At 40.2% G+C, this 19,531-nt stretch overlaps 1 protein-coding gene across 3 annotated transcripts in view; it reads right to left on the bottom strand.

Moving 5' to 3' along the window:
• The window catches only part of si:dkeyp-72e1.9 (syntaxin-binding protein 4), a 48,011-nt gene that overhangs the window by 25,495 nt on the left and 2,985 nt on the right, over window positions 1–19,531 (bottom strand). For 2 of the 3 annotated variants that reach the window (XM_053442676.1, XM_053442675.1), the window contains exons 2-8: window positions 16,896–16,969; window positions 9,623–9,718; window positions 8,190–8,259; window positions 8,005–8,079; window positions 5,374–5,453; window positions 3,321–3,444; window positions 2,396–2,537 (exon numbers count right to left, since the gene is read on the bottom strand). In XM_053442676.1, the coding sequence (XP_053298651.1) occupies window positions 2,396–2,537; window positions 3,321–3,444; window positions 5,374–5,453; window positions 8,005–8,079; window positions 8,190–8,259; window positions 9,623–9,718; window positions 16,896–16,969 (661 nt within the window). The remainder of the gene's footprint in view (window positions 1–2,395; window positions 2,538–3,320; window positions 3,445–5,373; window positions 5,454–8,004; window positions 8,080–8,189; window positions 8,260–9,622; window positions 9,719–16,895; window positions 16,970–19,531) is intronic. The other variant, XM_053442677.1, reaches the window with a different exon arrangement.

Raw genomic sequence — 19,531 nt, forward strand, 5'->3', positions numbered from 1 at the left:
GTATATGGATGTCTTGTTCATCTAGCAGTCAGTTAGGCACTGCAGCCGCCTTAAGGCTTAGAGTTAATTTAATATGAACGAGCCAGTGATGGTGAAGCGTGAATCAAACAGCTGATGCAGATCAGCGAATGCACGAAGGTCTTCAGTGCACTGCCTGAACAAATGCTTTGTTGCGGGAACGCCAGAACTATCCTTTAACAGGGCAAAAGTTAAAGTGTGTTTCAGCCTTTTCTAATCAGAAGGCTGATGCATAGTCAGCTCTTCACAGGGTTATGTCAGTTTGGTAAACTCAAACATAATATCCTGATGCAGCCATTATTACCAAGTAGCATTCCTTTGCTTGTTTGTCAGACTGAGCAGTCATGAAGGCCTCCAGTGAGGTCATGAAGGAGCACTAACCAACACATGCTGCTTTGTTTCGGTCAAACTTGGAGTTAAAGGCTGAACGCTCCCTCTGACGTCCAGGGTGCTCAGCTCATCTTGGTGATGACATGCAGGTGAAATGATAGTATAATATTTTATGATATCGGTGTCACTGTGTTCTAGTGCTCCAGTGACCATACTGCACCTTGATGACTCCTTCTGTCTGCAATGTGTGTGCACTCTGTAACTTTATTTTGAAAGGCCCTGTATATCAATTAAGTTAATGAGTATTATTATTATTACACCAGTTGCCCTTACCACTAAAAGAGATAAATGCGTCTTTAACTGATTGAGAGAAGCTCAAATGGCTCTACTCTACTCTACCTGTGTTCCTCATATTATAAACCTCTTAAGTGATGGCAACCTGCAGCACTTAGATCTTAAATCGTTTCCACGTTGACACCATTTCAAAAGTAGTTACAGATCCTTGTGTTGCTGAGACTAACTGCACGATTAGCTGAGGTATCCACCCCTCACTTTAATGACGGGAAGCCTTGGCTATCTCTCTTTTCTTTCAACGATGTCTCCGATGTAAAGGTTAAAACTGTGGGGCTGGACAATCTAATAAATAAAATAATATTCAATCAAACCCCTCCAATATCAGCACTGGGTGATGTATAAGATCAGAATCAGAATAGCAACTAAAGACTATATTCTCATATCTCATGTACCTTATCAAAACAAATTTGGAATTTCCATTTCTTCACTCATTATTGCCATTTAAATTTTATCACCATACATGATGGTGAAATACAATGTGTATTTCAAGGTGAGTGAAAGGTCTGCTCAAATTAACCTGATGTTCAGCTAACATAACATACAGCTGACGTTACATTATAGCTGTTATCAATTTTCAGTAATGTTAATTTCAGTTTCTGATATAAATTAAGAAAACATTATAAGATACATATTTTAAATTGTATTCAGGGTTAGGGTTAGGGTCCTCCAGGCATGTCCCTGCACTTGTATATGAACTGCATTTATATAAAATGCTTTAAAGTCAACCATTGTACTGTTTAGTCCAAGCACACTTTGACATGTGGACTGGAAGTGCTGGGAATTAAAACAGTGACCTCCCCATTAGTGTAAAACCTGCTCTACCCTTTGAACCACAGTGTCCCTAAAGTATGTGTGATGTTTGAGTGTGTGACCACAGTGTGTGTGTGTGTTTGCGTGTGTGTTGGCTGTTACTGTTCCTCCAGGTCAGAGAGCTAGTCACAGAATCAGGATCAAGATTGTATGGCTCAGCATGGCTCAGCAGTATTTCACACTAATCTGTGGCCAAAGCTGCACATGCACTTCTTCATTCCCTCCTCATCCCTCTGTCACTGCACTAGCCTCCTCCACCATGTTTGCTCCACCTCACTACAGACAGTCCCTTGCTGCTGCACTGCATCCATCTCAGTTATGTTTTATTCTCGTGGTCCTCCAGTCAGGGCTATGGGGCCAAGGTGTAACAGTATGATGCATGCTGTTTTGAGACATCATGTTTGTTTCTAAAATTCTGCTAAAATCTTAAGCAGTTCCTCCAATCGGAAATGAGACTGCTACAATGGAAACATTGCCAAAACATAGACAAGTTAATAACTCAGACATGAGATGAAATCAGGCAACTGTTGGCCACATCGTAAAATATATAATGGATGTATATCAGGGAATATTGTGTTTCTCTCAAATATCGGGATGTTCTTCTGTAACCCCCGATGCTCAAAAACAATTGATGTAGTTTGAAAAATAAAATTTCAGATAAATAAAAAGTAAATAAATGCAGGACTACATTCCAACTTTTTGTGCACGATCACTGCATCTATTTTACAACTTGCTTGCATTTATAATGGTGTATTTATTTACACCACTCGCGAAAACATGACTCCCTTTTACACATCCTTAATCTTTCCGGGGCATTTGAAATAGGCAGCTTTAGATTTTAATTTCAGTTTGTGTATTTGAAGCTGTCGCCCTTGTTTCTTACCCGGTGACAGTCTCCTCCAGACAGGACCTCCTGGATGAAGACAGCGGGGCCATCAGGCCGGTTGGAGCCCCCTCCAATGGTGATGCCTAAACTGCTGGATCGTGCCACTGAAAGCAGCTGAATCACTCCTTCACCTGGGTGACTGACAATACACAGACACAGACATCAAACTCTCAAGCACCGAAAAGGGTGAGATACATTCATCTTACTGCCATTAGTGTACTCTAATGAACGGAGTTTAAATGTTTGGCCGTTATCACAGATACATTGATATACGTAGATACTGTTTACTAGGTAATAGGAAGAACATACCACTTTGTGTAACACTTTATATAAAGGTACACTTATTCATTGTTTATTAGAATGAATGTCAGGAGCATTTGGGGTCTTTCTTAGCCATCATAAAGCACTCACTAACGTTGCATTCTGCACGACCATATTCTACAATCACTGGGTCATTAATTCAGAAATTTGTCCCAATAAGCTTCTAATTACTACTCATTGATAGTAAATAAGGAAGCTGTGTTGGTGTTTTCTCATGTAAAATCCCCACACAAAACTACAAGCGTTATTAATATTCAATTAACTGTAAGTCAAGTCTTTCTAAGACATCAGAATATGTTTCTCATTCCAGTGTGAGGTATTCACTAGTAGTTTGGCTCTTATTCTAGCACAGAACTACTGCAATGAAAATTATTATTATTCCATTATTTCAAATGATCGCGAAAGTATTTTATTTGCTGTGTCCACATGTCCTGCTTGAGCTGGATAGAGCGTCTAGCTATGGATGATTTCAAATAGCATGTTTAAGCAGCCCAGTTGGTGAGAGCAGCACATGTGCAAATCCACTAAACAGTTGGTAAATCTGTTCCTAACAAGAGGAGAGCAGTGTGATGGTTCATGTCAATCCTTTGATCGCTCTCACCTGAGCGAGCGCAGCATGGGCCCACTGTTATTGAACATGTTCTGAGAGCCGGCTGGGCTCAACTGCAAAGGACTCTGAGAGCGAGACGAGGAACCGGATGACATACTTTCCAGGAAACGATTGCCTTTGGAGTGGCACAGAACATGAAACACAAAAGAGAAAGTAAAGATATTTTGCAAAAATTGAGATTACAAGTGGCTGATGGTATGCTGCTCTTGTTCTTGTGGCATTTTCGGTTTCATAGCTGTATCCCCACTGGTTTTTAGTGGGCCGTGACTGTTTTACCAGCATCTACCAATTCATAGTGACATATGCCGCTGCTGATTATGATATACTGATGCTATGTGCGACTTCAAAATGACTCATCACTCCTTTTCCTGGCAGATACCTATGTCCACTGACATACCAGTGGTGAAGTGGTAATTTCATGTCTCTTATCTACAATGTCATATTACGTATAGGTTTACACAGTATCTGCCAGTAAATGATAGAGATTAGCAAATGAGGAGAGGTATATGTCTATGGAAGTAGAGTAACACACTGCATTCTTGAGCCATAACCAAGTCATACAGCACCGACACACAAACAAATTTACTAAATGTATCACAAATTAAAAAAAAGAAAACAGTAATAAAAGAATAAAACGAATGACTGAAAAGTTAAAGCATGACCATGCATTACAATAATTAAAACTAGAAATATGTAAAATAAGAGAATGCGGTATGTTTTTAGCTTTTTTTTTACTAATGTTGAGTTTGTATTTCCCAAGACAGGCTCTTCCAGAGTCTTCGAGCTCTTTGGCTGAGAAGCTGGAACATTTAATAGGCCCCTGCCAGAGGATCTCATAGTGTGAGCAGGATAACAGATATTTTTTTTATGAGGGGCAATTCCGGGTTCAGCATTTTGCCCAAAGACACTTCGGCATGCAGATGGGGATAACTGGGATTGAACCGCTCTACCCCTCTGCCACTGCCGCCCCACTTTCTACTACAGGAGGAGTAGTGCTCATCTCAGAGATGTGACAATAGAAGCTCTCATCAGTTGAGCTGCCACAGATGGCTCCAGCGGCACAGAGTCGCTCTACTGAAAAACATGTCCTCTCAAACATTTCTTAAGTCTGCACAACCCTAAGCACTGAATAATACTCAGTATACTGACCAAAACAACTGCAGAGCAGCCAAATATACCCCAGAGCTGGGGTTTTTTCTTTTTTATCCACTGCCGTGACATCTGATCTTTCCTGTCCTCAGAATCAAAGGTTAAGCTCAGAGTGGGGGAGTTATTCATGCTGCTGTTCAGCAATAAACAGGTATGTCATGGACTCTTGAATAAAATGAGTTGAAAATACATCATATTGTGAGTGATTTCACAGAGATCAAGCTTCAAAGAGAAGAAAAACTTACAGTACATTTATTCACTGTGCCATCTTTATATTGGCGTATGCAGAGCCACAGAGAGTAACTCTGCCAGTTTTAGTTTGATCATTCAGTGAACAAAATGTAATAGCTTTATATCATATATCATCATATACATTTTTAAAACTATGTCTCCTCATTTTGAAGTTCAGGTCTGGTGTATCAACACCATCAACTGCACAGAGCACACAAGTGTGCTCACTTGCACAAACCCTGTGTCGACAAATCTGTGCCAGCTGGCTGCCTCCTTCCTGACTGAAACAGATGTTGGTAATTGTGTAATGGACAAGTGCACTGTTATAAGCCATTTTTAAAGGCCGACTTACTCCATCTACCCTGTAGGCTTAGGGCTCCATCAAATCTAGAAAGGTAATTTGGAAGCACCAGATAGTTGCCAGTTCATATTCTTCATACTTTTTTGTCATCCTTATAACATCACACTGTAAATGGCACTTTTTCTTTATCTGTATTCTAATGCACTTTCTGAGGCTTCTTCCATTTATTAGAGAAAGTGCTGTTTATTATGCAGATTGTAGTTATACACAGATGAATGAACAGCAGATCTGCCCACCTTACATCACAGTGAGTGCTGGTGGAAAGTGGAGTGAGTGTGGAGGAACTCGGCAGCAGTTTCCTACCTTGCTGGATAGGGGAGTTGCGTGTTGAGCCGGTGCTACCATTGGATCCATATTTCTCCAACAGCTCAGCAAATTCTCTCCTTTTGAAAAAGTAAAAGGACAAACGTTTAGAAGGTTGTTGATGTAAAGGCCTGGCTTAATTTGCTGCCCTGTACGATCTATGTACAGGTTATTAGAAGAATTGGAAATCTGACTTTCCCTAACTCACTCAGGGAAAAAGTTAACAAGATATCAGGACTAAAGGGAACCGGACAAGAATATCGATTCTGAACGTTGTGCGATTATCTGTCACTTTCCTGTGTGAAGACTCTGAACATCGCAAGTTATTGTGCAAGGGAATTACAGTAGTGTTCTATGCCTGTGACTTGGGTCCTGCAAGAGGTCTTTATTGCCAGTGCTCAATTACTGGACATCACTTTAACAGTTAACAGAAAGAACGCTACCAGCAACATTACAACGGGCAAAGCAAACAGCACCTTTCAACATGCAGGTTTTAAGAGAACAGGTTTAGATTGAAAAATGATTAAATAATGGTATTTACATCAATAACATTCGGAAGACGTTAAACTATGTAAATAATTTAAAAATAGACGTTACTTAAATATTATTATCAACAACACAACAATATGACAGCCCGTGTGCATGATGATTTGAATTTGCTGTTTCTAAGCAGATTATGATATGCGGTCACATTGGCTCCATGGTAAATAAGAGCACAAATTGTTCTTGGACAGCATAAAAAGACGACCCTGGACTGCAGCTCTTTCATAACCAGCAGCACCGGATGACTGGGTTAGAGGTGCCACTAGCAGGGCAAGTCATTTCTTACTGACGAGAATGGAAATAATCCAGAGAATTTTCGCAATGAGTTTGGTTATTCCTATGGCTCAGTTATATAATGATCATGTGACACAGACTATCATCCTACATTCATATCATGTTAGGTCCTTTGGCATGAGCCTGCCAGGCAGAACATGAAATCCATCCTAAGGGAGTTTGTAAAGAATAAAAACTCTGCGTTGACATTAACATGATCGAAATAAGATTAAAAAAATACATTTCTGTTAAAACTTCCATTATTTTGCCACTTGTTGGAATATGTGTCATAAATGTTTGTTTTCTCCTTCTGTGATATCAAAATATTTCTCATTCAAAATATGCATGATATTGAATATCTCATTCATACCACCCATATAACTGCTCATGGTCTCATTAGCCCCTGGTTAGTGCCGCCAGATGTGGTAGTTTGGGAGGCACTTAGTTTAAACTTTCATCTCTAAATAAGAAATGAGGTGAAATGTATTCATTGGCCTCCTAAAAACAACATAGGCGAGGGACTGCAGGTGTCATCATGCACACGTTTGAGCAATCAAATCAAATCCCTGAACCATTTCATCAACAATATCTTCACCATGCTTTCTATTTTTAATTGAAAATAAACCAAGACAATGTAATTTTATTTTATTCATTTCTATCTGTGTCATATTTGAGTGGGCATTGGGATATTTAGAGTGTACGAAAAAAGTGCTTTGAGCTAAAACAATTACATCCTATAAAGCCAAAAATGCCCTGCAAGATGTCCATCTTTAGCATTTCCAAATAGTCATAAGCAACCTGAGATCATGATGAACCAATAATTATTCATTTATTATAATATTTAATCTTAACTAGCTTTGTTTTGCATTTACAGACAGACATGCGTCATTCCTCCCCCCCTGCTCCTCTACCCCAGGCTGCAGGGTAGTTAAAGCACAGAGCACAGATTAACACACATGGCTCATCTTGTCAGGAGCTCTGCACTGGGGTAAGCTCCCTCCCTGGGTCTGCTGTCCCTCCCTTTGCATGCAACACAAAGTCAAGAGGAGGGGGCGGGGTTGACCCTCACCACTGACACCACTTTGTGAGAATCCAGCACTACACAAGAATAATGATCACCTTAAAACTACACAACACATCACATCCACTTCCTTCACATGCGTGCACTTCTGCAACGTCACACTGGGATCTACCCAGTAAATCCAGGCTGTCTCTAAATGCTGTTACGTTAGTAACTTCTCATTCCTGAAATGTATCCTCTCTAACAGCTGAAGTGTAAATCCTGCCTGTGCCACAGTCTCCTTACTGAGGATTTACAGGCAGAACCTGACACGTTCATTTGCAACACTCTTGCTCATTTGAATACGTACATGCAAATCCACCGCTACCTATGTAGTCGTTAGCTCAGAGTCGAGGATCATGCTGTCTGAAAAGGATTTGGAGAGAGGATGGGATCTGTGATGCTGACAGCTGACACTGACCTTATTATAACCCACACTGGTTATAGTACAATTAGTGCTTTTTAACGAAAGTTATAATACTAAGTGTAATATAAACATTTAAATTGTATTATAGGATTGTCCACCGGCCTACGTCATAATCCTGCAGCATGTTCCACCTGTGTTTGGCTGTCGGAGTTTTTAGCATCAGATACCCAAAGTTTTTTTTTCCTGCAAATCAGCCTGTTTAGTATTGAATACTCTGTTTTGCACAGCCTGCCTTGTCTTGTTCCTTGTGTCTGCATTTAGGTCCAGCTCTACAACGACCCTGACGATCATATATGGATTTTGAGTACAGTTTCAGAAATCTACTTACTTTGCCTCCTCATCTCTGGCTATGAGAAGGCGCATGTGACTGGTTGCGGAGGCTGCTCTAAGGACATCCACAGCTCTGTGAGACAAACAGACACAAAACATACGTTTACATATTTGTAACAGTATCACCTCATTCAATCATAGCATTTAAACAAAGATGTAAGCATAGAGATTTTATAGGATTACCTTTCGCTTGTGACTCCTACTAAACTGTCTCCATTCACCTCCAAGATCTGGTCCCCTGGCAACAGGTTTCCTGTAAGAGGTCAAACACAGCTCAAGTTATTATAAAATAGAAATTGTCATAAACATAAATATGAGATATTAAAGTTGTCAGGGCTCCAGTGTGACTGATGCATTAATGAGAGGACCCATACCCCTTGACTTTGACCAATAGAGTCATGCACTTGGGTAAAAAAGTGATGCTAATGTAACTTAGTTTCTGGCTGAGGACTAATGGGTGTGGTGAACATATTGTTCACTTTGGTGGCATGCACATCATTTACACACATTAAATACTATACAACACATACTATTTTAGTATGTGTGCGTGTGCGAGTATTTAGCAATATGACATTGATGTTCACTAAACTTTGAAATGAAACTGCTCAGTCAAGGTCAAATGTGAACACATGGAAACAGTTTCATTTGCTTTATCCAACATATGATATGTATTTATGCTGATACAATATATGCAGATGGTTAAAAGGGTGATGCTTATGTTGCCAGGTTTCTGGCTGAGGACTGCCAAGAGCTCTGCTGTGATATGAAACTAAACACGATGTAAGCACTAAACTCCATTACTGTGCATCCATCCACCAAGTCAGACACACCAGGGACTTTAACTCACAGTCCCCTGCATTTTTCCAACAGACAAGAGTAACATGAGTCATAGCTTGAGCCATTCTCCAGCTTAAACCAGCACCTATCCCAGTGCAATCCTCAGAGCAAAAGATTAAGGACTGTGTAGAAAATATTTGGTCATTTGATAAATCAAGTATTCTGACAAAAATTATCAGAGGAAACTGATTTGCATGTGAGGAGACTGCCTCTTCTGCACCTTCCATTGGAGGCCTGCAGGAGAGCCAGGGGTAGAATCAGAGCAAACAGAAGAGATTCTACAACTCATCTGCTCTGAGAAACTCTCAGGATCCATAAGAAGGGCCTAGAAAACCTTTTTCGAGAGAGGAACATCTGGAATACTTTGCCTGACCTGCTGCCACCGCGAACTGATCACAGATCTTCTCATTTTAATCATTTTGGTGTTTTGTTAAAATATTTTGACCGAACACATCTTCTTGTGTAGATAGTAAAATAAAACTTGAAGTAACACATGCAAACCTGTGACACTTTTCTATTCTTGATGACCGCTCAAAGCTCTTTACAGTACAGTTTTTCATTTACCCATTCACACACACATTCATACAGTGCATCTATTAGCAGCACTTTGTTGTTCTATGAGGGGTTCAGCATCTTGCCCTAGGACACTTTGGCATGCAGATGGGGAAGACTGGGGATCGAACTGCCAACCTTCAGGCTGGAGGATCACCGCTTTACCCCTCAGCCACAGCTGCCCCATACCCTATACATAAAGAGGATGTATAGGGTTCGGTTTTTACCATCACTTGAAGCAAGGCCACCTGGTAAAATCCGTTTGACGTAGACTCCAAACTCCTCTCCAGTGCCCTCCTTCACTCCACCTATCACTTTAATTCCTGTTGAGAGAAGAAAAATCACTTTCAGTTTTGTTTTCTTGCTCAATGCTCATTGAAACGACATTTGGATCTCATTGTCCAGATTTAGTTTGATAATAAAACTCTCCCTACTCTCAGCCACAAGGACGCAAGAATCATGTACAATGGTAAATTTACTACCATGGAAACTTAAATATCAGGAGATGATAGAATAAAGTCATCTGAGAAATCAGGTTTCACTGAGTTCTTACTTATTATACAGGAAGTTGGTGTTATTTCACATTTAGGTCACATGACCTTTTCATCATTTCAGACAGTATTTCCACAGCAAAAAGCTGAAATGGAACAAATGCTAATTAGTGCACATAAATGAATAATAATAACTTGGTACAGATGGGATTTTGAATATTGTGACGTCAGGGAAAGGAGGGGAAGGTCACCCGGCAGCAGCTGCCATCTTATTGGTGTATCGCTGACAGAAGAGTTGAGAGGGTCATATAAGTCACCGTGTTCATTCTCTAGAAAGGAGCATTAGTCCTCTGTGATTCAGGAAGTTTGGAAGTATATATTTAAAAGAATGGGATTAAGAACACTTACCAGGTCAACATGTTTCTGGTAAATGACATTACAGGGCTTTGCATTTTGCTCTATAGACGATTCTGTAATAATAATTCATGACTTGTGACTCTAGCTTCCTCTGATAACTGACAGAATAAAGAAGGATTTTCTCTGGAGATGATCACACTTCATGTTAACTACACAGTTCTCCACCTATTCAATATTTTCACAACTTACAGCCGAGGCTGGCAAACTGTCCGCCTCTTGAGTTTTGTCAGCTGGGATTGGCTTCAGCCCCTGCGGTACTTAGATAATAATGATAGATAATGAATGTGTGAATGGATTTTAAAAAGGTATCATCTTATTCAATATCTGCTAATTTGCATACATGTCCAGAACAGATATCTGTTCATTGGAGAAATTATTCATCCTGTAGACATTTTTCTTGTAGAGAAATTCCTGGTTCAGGATGAGGACAGCATTTTTTTTTAAAGAAAAATATGTATATTTTCATTCAACTAGTCTGAATTAAAATGCAACATTGAAGCAAAACAGCCCAAGATCTCAACATAGTTTTTGGCTGTAGTGTTGCACCTTGAGGGTAAGTGTATTCGCTGTGCATTAGGGGTTACAGCACAGTTACAGTGGCTTCATGCAGCTCTACTCTTGCACATTTTGTTGAATAGATCTGCATATAAGAAAATACACTGAGCTGTCTGTTTACTAGGTCAAATCCTTCTTGTATTAAGGTTATGTTCAGGTCTTTTGGTTGATCTGCTCTACATCTCTGACAGTCGTTCAGACATTTTCCATCACTGTTGTTGAGTCGAACCCGATGAAATCCCTGGAGCATTGCTGGTCTACATTTTTTAACTACTAGATAAGGGCTTCTTCAGCTTCTGGCTGCCGTTGGACTGTTACCACAGAGACAAAACGGCAACACTAATTGGGGCTGCAGCAAAGGGGTGCATGTTAATTATCGGCTGTCTTAAAAATGGGGTTACAAAGTTCCTCATCACAGTCCCTCCTCCCTTCTTGCTCTTCTCTGAGGGAAACAGTTTCTTGTTCTTTTGTTCAGCCTCAAAGCATTCTCCTCCCCCAGTCATCAGATAAGAAAAAAATCATTCCAATGCATAAGCAGCTGGAGCAAATATAAAAAAGACGTGCCTCTCCTCCTCTTATTCAGCTTCACATTTCGCTTCCCGGATTTTTTCCTGCTCGTAATGCGTCAAGGGCATTTATGCTGCCCAAGGATTAAATATTCCACAGACCTTGTAAAGATAAAATTCTAAATGATGGAAGGCACAGTATCTTCTAAAAATAGTTTATTGCAAACCAGATGATAGAAGATCAGTGACTAAATAATGACACAACAACAACAAAAAGCCATTTCTGGACTTGTGAGGACTGAAATTCTACCAACATGTCAGCAAAAACAGCTGTGACGGAGATGATTTTCACCATGAAAACCTCCTGCCCACACGCTGAGGTGGTACAGCTTTCAGCTGCAATAACAAAGAGATTAGCATGCGCTGTCCTCGTTGTAGGACATGCAGGAGGAGTGTTAGCTACAGTGCGCATAGCAGACACCCCCTCCCAAAGCTGTGAAGGCTTAAGATGTACTGGGTGGTCTTTAGACTTTATGTATCAGAACAGTGTGTACACTTGAACATGCTCAAGTTGGACGACAATAAGCTGATTTGTGTCTCTCGTGTGTCACCTGCTGCTTTAGACTAACACACACGCACGCAAGCGCATGCGCACACACATGCGCATGCGCACACACAACCGCATGCGCACACTTTCAGCCACTATACGTCTCATCGCTCCTTGTACTTCATTATTTAAATGGTAGGGTGAATGGTAAGTGTACTATATTTATATGACACCTTTCAGTCTTATTGATCACTCAAAGCACTTTACAATACAAGAACCATTCACCAATTCAATTCACACACACATTCATACACTGTGTCTATACATGCAGCGCTTTTTCTATCACACACCATTCATACACGATCGACACATGGCCAAAGGACACTTTGGATGCAGATTGGAGGTGCTGGGGATCAAACCACCGGCTTCAGCCACAGCTCTCTGGTCTACATTGTTATAGTTCAGACGTTCATGTGAAGCAAATGTGATTTCACACTTTTCAGCGCAAATTCCTAGATACATTAATTCAAAGTTGAATGTATTTGTGAGTAACTTTATGTGGTGTTCTTTATATGTGTTTTTATATCTATCTTGCTGTGCAGGGGAGAGCGGGGTAATGTGAGACATCGGGTAGTGTGAGACACCCCCTGTATCTAGGCAACGGTACACATTTGTGGTCATGTGACCATTATGTTTTCAAGCCCCTCCCATTCCCCCCTTGCCATGAAGGAGAAGTTGGTGTCACTATCAACACAATTAGCTCGATACAGCCTCTTACTTTACATTTGATCATATCCACATTTCAATCTGTTAGATGATATTGCATCTTATTTATCAATCAGCACTCGTTCTGATTGAGAACTGATCTCTGTCCAGCTCATGTTACATCGTCCATCCACTAAAACAACAACAAAAAAGAGATCGAAGAAAATATTATGGTGAAGCTATGACATTCTTCTTGCTATTGGATTAGCTTTGTCTTCACTCCACCCACAGGTTTCTTAAATAACACTTACTGAGAGGTTCCTGTGTTAGCTGGCTGGTGTTTTTAGCTGCCTGTAGCTGCTAGCCTTGTTGGTTTGGACAGTCACATGTGATTAATATTCCCATCCAGATATCCAGAGGGAGTGTGGCCAATCTGATCACAATCTGTCCTCAGTGCATCTTGGGTGCATTAACACCTTTACTGTAATTTGGTCAAAAAGTATCCAATTGCAAACCTGTTACCCAAAATGCATTTTAATAAGGGGTTTAAATGGGGATATACAACTCAGTAAACACAGTTACAGATATTGAGTTTTCGAATTTAAATCTAAAACATGACAATTATCTTTATCTCTTCACAGCGATCCCATTCTTTCTTCATTCACCTCTCTTGTTCTTAGCTTTATGAGCAATGAAAATTATATGTGAAGTCGATGTAGATGTATGAATGAAAATCGGTTGTGTTAAGCTTTAAATATACTGTACATTGGCAGTATAGTGCATTACATGTATGAAATGTTGGTTTAATTACCTTGAACCACACACTTTGGTTAATGTTTTTATGAATATGGTGTTTGTGATTTCAGGCTTTTCTGTATTATTACGTGCCAGAGCTTTCAATTTGGACCATTCAATGTTTAATCTGTGTCAGGCAATTCGCCCAACCAGTACAATAATAAGTCATGGAGGACCTCATTATTGAAAGTTCAACTAATCTTGCACATTATATGAAAAAACTTACAGTTGTGTCCAATCCTCCTACTATTTCCAAAGAATATGGTCAAATCAGTAGAATACAGACAAACTGAAATGTTGGCTCTGCCTCTACTCACAGTTCCACCTAATGTTTGAGATTCAAATTTTACCTAGAGCTTGAGGAAACAGTTGGTCCTAAAAATATATTAAAAAAGCCAATATATAGAGATTAACTCATTATAAAAACTTGCACACACACACACACACACACACACACACACACACACACACACACACACACACACACAAACACACACACACACACACACACACACACCATCCTGTCCTCACACCAGTACCAGAAAGATGGTACTGACAGTGCATATAGGGGAGAGCGGGGTAAAGTGAGACATCGGGTAATGTGAGACACCCCCTGTATCTAGGCAACGGTACACATTTGTGGTCATGTGACCATTATGTTTTCAAGCCCCTCCCATTCCCCCCTTGCTATGAAGGAGAAGTTGGTGCTGGTGCTGTGGAAAGTATGTTTTTTCACAAAAATTTGTTTTTTTGCATGTAAAAGTAAATTGTCTTGCTTTGAACTTAATCAACTATTGTGCCAAAAACAATCATATTTTCACTGCCCTTTGTCCTGAAGAAATTCCAATCATTTCCATTGCTAGGAAACATCCTGAATTAAAACATTTCTCACATTATCCCGCTCTCCCCTAACTACAATATAAATAGTCTGTATTTATATAACCCTTGTCTAGTCTTGATGACTACTCAAAGCTCTTTACAGTGCAGTTTACCATTCATCCATCTACACCACACATTCATACAGTGCATCTATGTGCAGCCCTTTCTTTGTCACACATCACTCCCACCGGACCAGCACGACCGTAAGGGGCAATTTAGGGTTAAGTATCTTGTCAAGAAAACTTAAACCACCGGCCTTCTAGTTAGTAGACCCACTTTATCTCCTCACTCACAGTGCAAAAAAAATCATGGAATGGAATGCATTCTTTCACAACTGTATCTGAGATGATTCAGAACCAATCTTTGCCTGAGTGAATGCTGGGAAGCCCAGCTTAGGAACTCAGAAAAACACATTACACACATTATTCATTGAAAACCCGAAACAAGCAAATACAAGTTAAAAAAATAGTATAAATGAAGTTGAATGCACTTTTTTGCATTTGCAGTGCACAGTGTAGACCTCTCCTTCAGCAGTGCGACTTAAATTACATGCATGCATATAAGCTGTTTGTCCTTGCGTAGGCACGTGTGGTGGCGTGGAAGAGGAGCACAGCTAAAACAACAGCAGCTCCAGTATTCTTAACCCAGCTGTGTTAAGTGGGTTAGGGCTTTACCACATGACCCACTTCCTCTTCCAGGCAAAAACACTGATACTTAGCAAGGATACCTCCTCTGCAGAGAAAATCCCTTTAAAAGTAGGACTTATGTTGTGTCAGCTATTCAAAATCAGGCTCCATTGCCAGATAGAATGATGCTGTAAGGCTATGCATCATGGTGTCACTTTGAGCTGAGCAATAGGATTTGTCCATGATTTGTAACATAAATGAAAGTTTTAGCTGCAAAGGACATGCCAGATGGGTGGCATCACTTTTTTTCATGATCCCTTATCGCATACTAAATTAGCTGCTATAAACAACACAAGGGCAAAAGAAAAGTCCATTGTGAACCACAATGATCCATCAATTGTCCCAAATGACAACAAAATATAGTTTTATGACACAATAATTGAGGACAGAAAGTAACTGCACTTCAGTGTCCAAACAGTTACGTGGTTCCCTCTTTTAGAATAAAAGCAGACAACATTAAAGGAGCTGGACCGATTGTGGTCTGGACTTACTACAGCTTCATTGAATAATATTTTGCATTAAAATGGATCTTATGACTGTGTAATGTAAAAGGTGTCACCTGCAGCATTCTCTCTATATTATACACTTAGACTCATACACTGGGCAGTATCTTGCCCAAGGACACTGTGTTTGAAGGGGTTACCTTCTGGTTAGTGGACAACCCACTCTACATCCTGAACCACAGCTGCTGTACAGAGCCGTTTAGCACATTTCAGCTCAACATATCGATTGTAAACTGGAGTGTATGCGTGTGAAACTTTTGTCATTCTTCAGTACGAACATGGATGCCAAGAGCTGCAGACGTGCAAGTGGGCAACAAAAAGCGCAAATGCGAGAACACCAATTAAAACCTGCTGCATAAAAAAAAAAACAAGTGTGTATGTGATAAACAGTATCTTTGGGACAGAGCATTTCTGCTCTGCATGCAGAACTGAATTTAGTGAATTTGAAAGGATTCCCTCAAGATATCATAAAAAAAGCCACCTTGACAATTGAGCACTAAATTCTAATTATTCACCCCAGAGTCCAACTGACCATTTATATGTATATTTGAAGAAATTTGAGGGATGAACTCATGGAAGGAGTTTTAGGCCACTGTGTGTCACCAGTGTAGAGGCATGACAATATTTAAACAGTGTAAGTGGCTGTTTCAATATTTAATAGGAAAGAAACACTTTAGATATCCATATTGGGGCTAGAGTAAATATGCCATGGCAGAGGTCCACAATTGCAATGAAGAGTTTAAAAAAAAGGTCCTGTTGACTAAGGGCCCAATCAAAAGCTCTGGCCTTCAAAGTCCCAAATTTTATGACAAGTGAGTGGCCAGCAGTCGTAAGCATGTTGAGAGTGTTAAACGAGTGCTCATCAAACGCAGTCCCAGCTTTGAGGGAACAAAGTTATGCATATGAAGCAGAAATCCTTTTTGCTCACAGATACAGATTTTTGTGCTTGTATCCCATGCATGCCCCTTGTTTCTATGTGCACAGCTTTTGAGACTAATTAAATGCCATGGGGCATGGGGATCATTGTTGTGTTTGGCTGAACAACGAAAGAATCCTAAATGTGTGACAGCTTAAAGAAAAATAAAGACAAAACAAGATTCCAGTTTGCTGTTCTAGCACATGCACATTTATAGAGCTTGTAATACACGCAGTCCACATGGCCACAGAGATTTGGTCCAAGGGTCTGCACAGAACTTTGTGGACAGGGGGACGATGTGAGGGCCCATGTGTGTGCCTTTAGTGTGACAGAAAATGTACAATTGCATAAAAAATTACAGAGCAAAGATTGTGTACGAGATGGAGAGGACACAGTGTTTGCAGGAACAGAGGCTTCTGCATGTTTTCTGTAAGAAATAGGTGAGGCAAAAGAGACAGAACTAATCAGATCTTTCAAACCATGACAACAACATGACTTACCCAGGCCATTCTCACAGTCGGTAAACTCCATGGAATGAACAGCTCGGTCGACTCCATATGGACCCATGAGTGTCCTATTTGAGGGATGGAGGGATGAAGGAGTTGGAGAGGAGAGGCAGGGAGAGAGAAAAGAGAAGAAAAATAAGTCCAACACAAACTGACAGTTAACAGACCTAGCCCTCTGGTCTTAAAGCTATTATCCGACTCTTGTACTTAGTGTGTAGGAAAACATAACGTGCCAATTTTTTTTGCCATCTACAGGTTCGTCTTTCTCAATTTGGGATCTTCAATAACAGGTTTTCATTCTTCCCTTTCTGTCTGAAATGCTCAGGTTTAGCTCTTGGCTCCACCTTCCAAAAGGACCAGACTCTCTGGCTTCAAGATAACATTACAATCCATTTAATTTAGCTGACGCTTTTATCCAAAGCGACTTACAATAACTGCATTCAACCATGAGGGTACAAACCCAGAACAACAATAATCAAGAAAGTACGATTTTCTTCAAGAAAGCCAAACTACAAAGTGCTATAAGTAAGTGCCATTTAAGTGCTACTAAATTGTTAGTTTAAACTTTAATCAAGGTATAGTCGGAAGAGGTGTGTTTTAAGTCTGCGGCGGAAGATGTATAAACTTTCTGTTGTCCTGATGTCCTGATCGGTTGTAAATGCAGCTATAGCCATGCTAACAATGGTTCTGTTAAAAATTGTGCCAAACTAGTTGGTAGGTAGATATGTTAGCGTCTTACATGAGGACATAGATGTTATACAGAGATAAGCCCCTGTTCAGACATGGTATAAACATCCATCACTTGTGATCCCAAGCAGTCAGCACTAATTACAGGTCTGAATGCGTCCTGACATCTGACTACTCAGACATTTAAATGAGGTCTGGGACAACAGGGCCAACATCTTCTCGCTGAGTGAACCTGTGTCCTGAGCCACATATGAAGGAATTGCCTACGCAGCTAACATTCAATTCAATTCTATTTTATTTGTATAGCGCCAAATCATGATAAACAGTATCTCAAGGCACTTTAAATAAAAGGTCAAGACCTTTAAATGTATAGAGAAACCCAATTGCTCCAAAAATGAGCAAGCACTATGGTGACATTGGGGAGAAAAAAAAACCTTGTTAACTGGAAGAAACATCTAGCAGAAAATCCCTGACCTGCTACAGCTTATATGTATATTTACTCTTGTCAGTGTCCATAAGTTGGTCTGTTAGCAGCCAACAATATCAACACTGAACAACACATATCCGTTCATTCAGTCCCTCCTGACACAGCTCATCACACACAGTAACAACAGACAAATCTGTAAACTTAGACTGGGTAAAACCAACACTATTTGTCTTAATGAGCAAGCCTACCATGCATGATTATTAGCATATAGAGGGCAGAGGTGAGATCAGAGGAGCCCTGTCCACTAGTGATCGGATCTCTCAGGACAGACGTTATACCAGGTCTGAACAGGGTCTAAGGTAGGAATGAAAATGAGGTGTTCCAGGCTTCTCAGAAGCAGAGTCTACTGTGGAAGAGAATACAGTCTTTGGCCTTTGTAATTTAGCAGAACTTTGACATGCACAAAAAAGCTGTGACACATTAAAGGAGAGACAAAACATAATGATGAATACTGGGCCTTGTGTCTGCCCCACATGCTTTCTCCTGCAGCCTCACACTAAGGAAACTGACAGAACGTTTCAAAATGCCAATCATGGAACACCAGGATAGAACTGCAGAGATTTGTTTATGCAAATCAGAGTCTTAAATGAAAGAATATGCAAGGCCATCGAAACATTGTTATCCTGGAATGAATACTGTTATCACACTTATGAGTGTGCCAAGACAGCTACAAAAACATTGCTAAGGATTTTTTCTCTTTTTGTGTACACAGCTGGCGTTAAAAATCTTGGGGTAAGGAATGTAATATTTTAGTCATAAATATATATGGTCATTTAGTTTTGTACAAATATCCAACACTGGTTCAAAAAACAGACCAGTCAAACACATGAAAACAAGAGCCTGCTGTCGCAGAGAGACATTAGTAACAATCCTCAACAGTTTTCCTATTCCCTGGACTGATACTGTTAGTCTGTTTGTTGACACTCTTTGCCATCACTGGCTGGCAGTTGTAAATATACACCTCTAGATGGAAAACTTTAGGAGAAACAACCAAAGTATGTCACTGTTCCGTGTACATTTTTAACATAAGAGCAACCCAGCACTGAGCTCTGACTTGAGAAAATATATTCAGTTTTGTCTTGCTGCTGCTGCTGCTGCTGTGGGTGTTATTTTGTGACATGTATTATACTGTATGAACATTTTATTTTGTATATTTTCCTGGGTGCTTTATTTGGAACTAATGAAGTCTAATCCAAGAGAACAGTAATAAATCCTTCCCCAGGGATAGTTGTCAAATGTAGGGTTAGGGTTGTTTTGGAAAGCAATGACAATTAAATTGTTTAGTCACTTAGGTAAGAGGACTTGTTAAGTCCTGGCTTGACGTCTTCGTCATCATGACCTCCTCTGCACAGAGTCTGAGCTGAGCTTTAATCTCCAGGCTGTTACACCGTGCATGCAAGAGGATTAAATGACGGAGGGCTGCCTTTGTATACACTGATCAGGCACAACATTAAAG

The sequence above is a fragment of the Pleuronectes platessa genome, chromosome 16 (assembly GCF_947347685.1).
Source record: "Pleuronectes platessa chromosome 16, fPlePla1.1, whole genome shotgun sequence".
NCBI lineage: Eukaryota > Metazoa > Chordata > Actinopteri > Pleuronectiformes > Pleuronectidae > Pleuronectes > Pleuronectes platessa.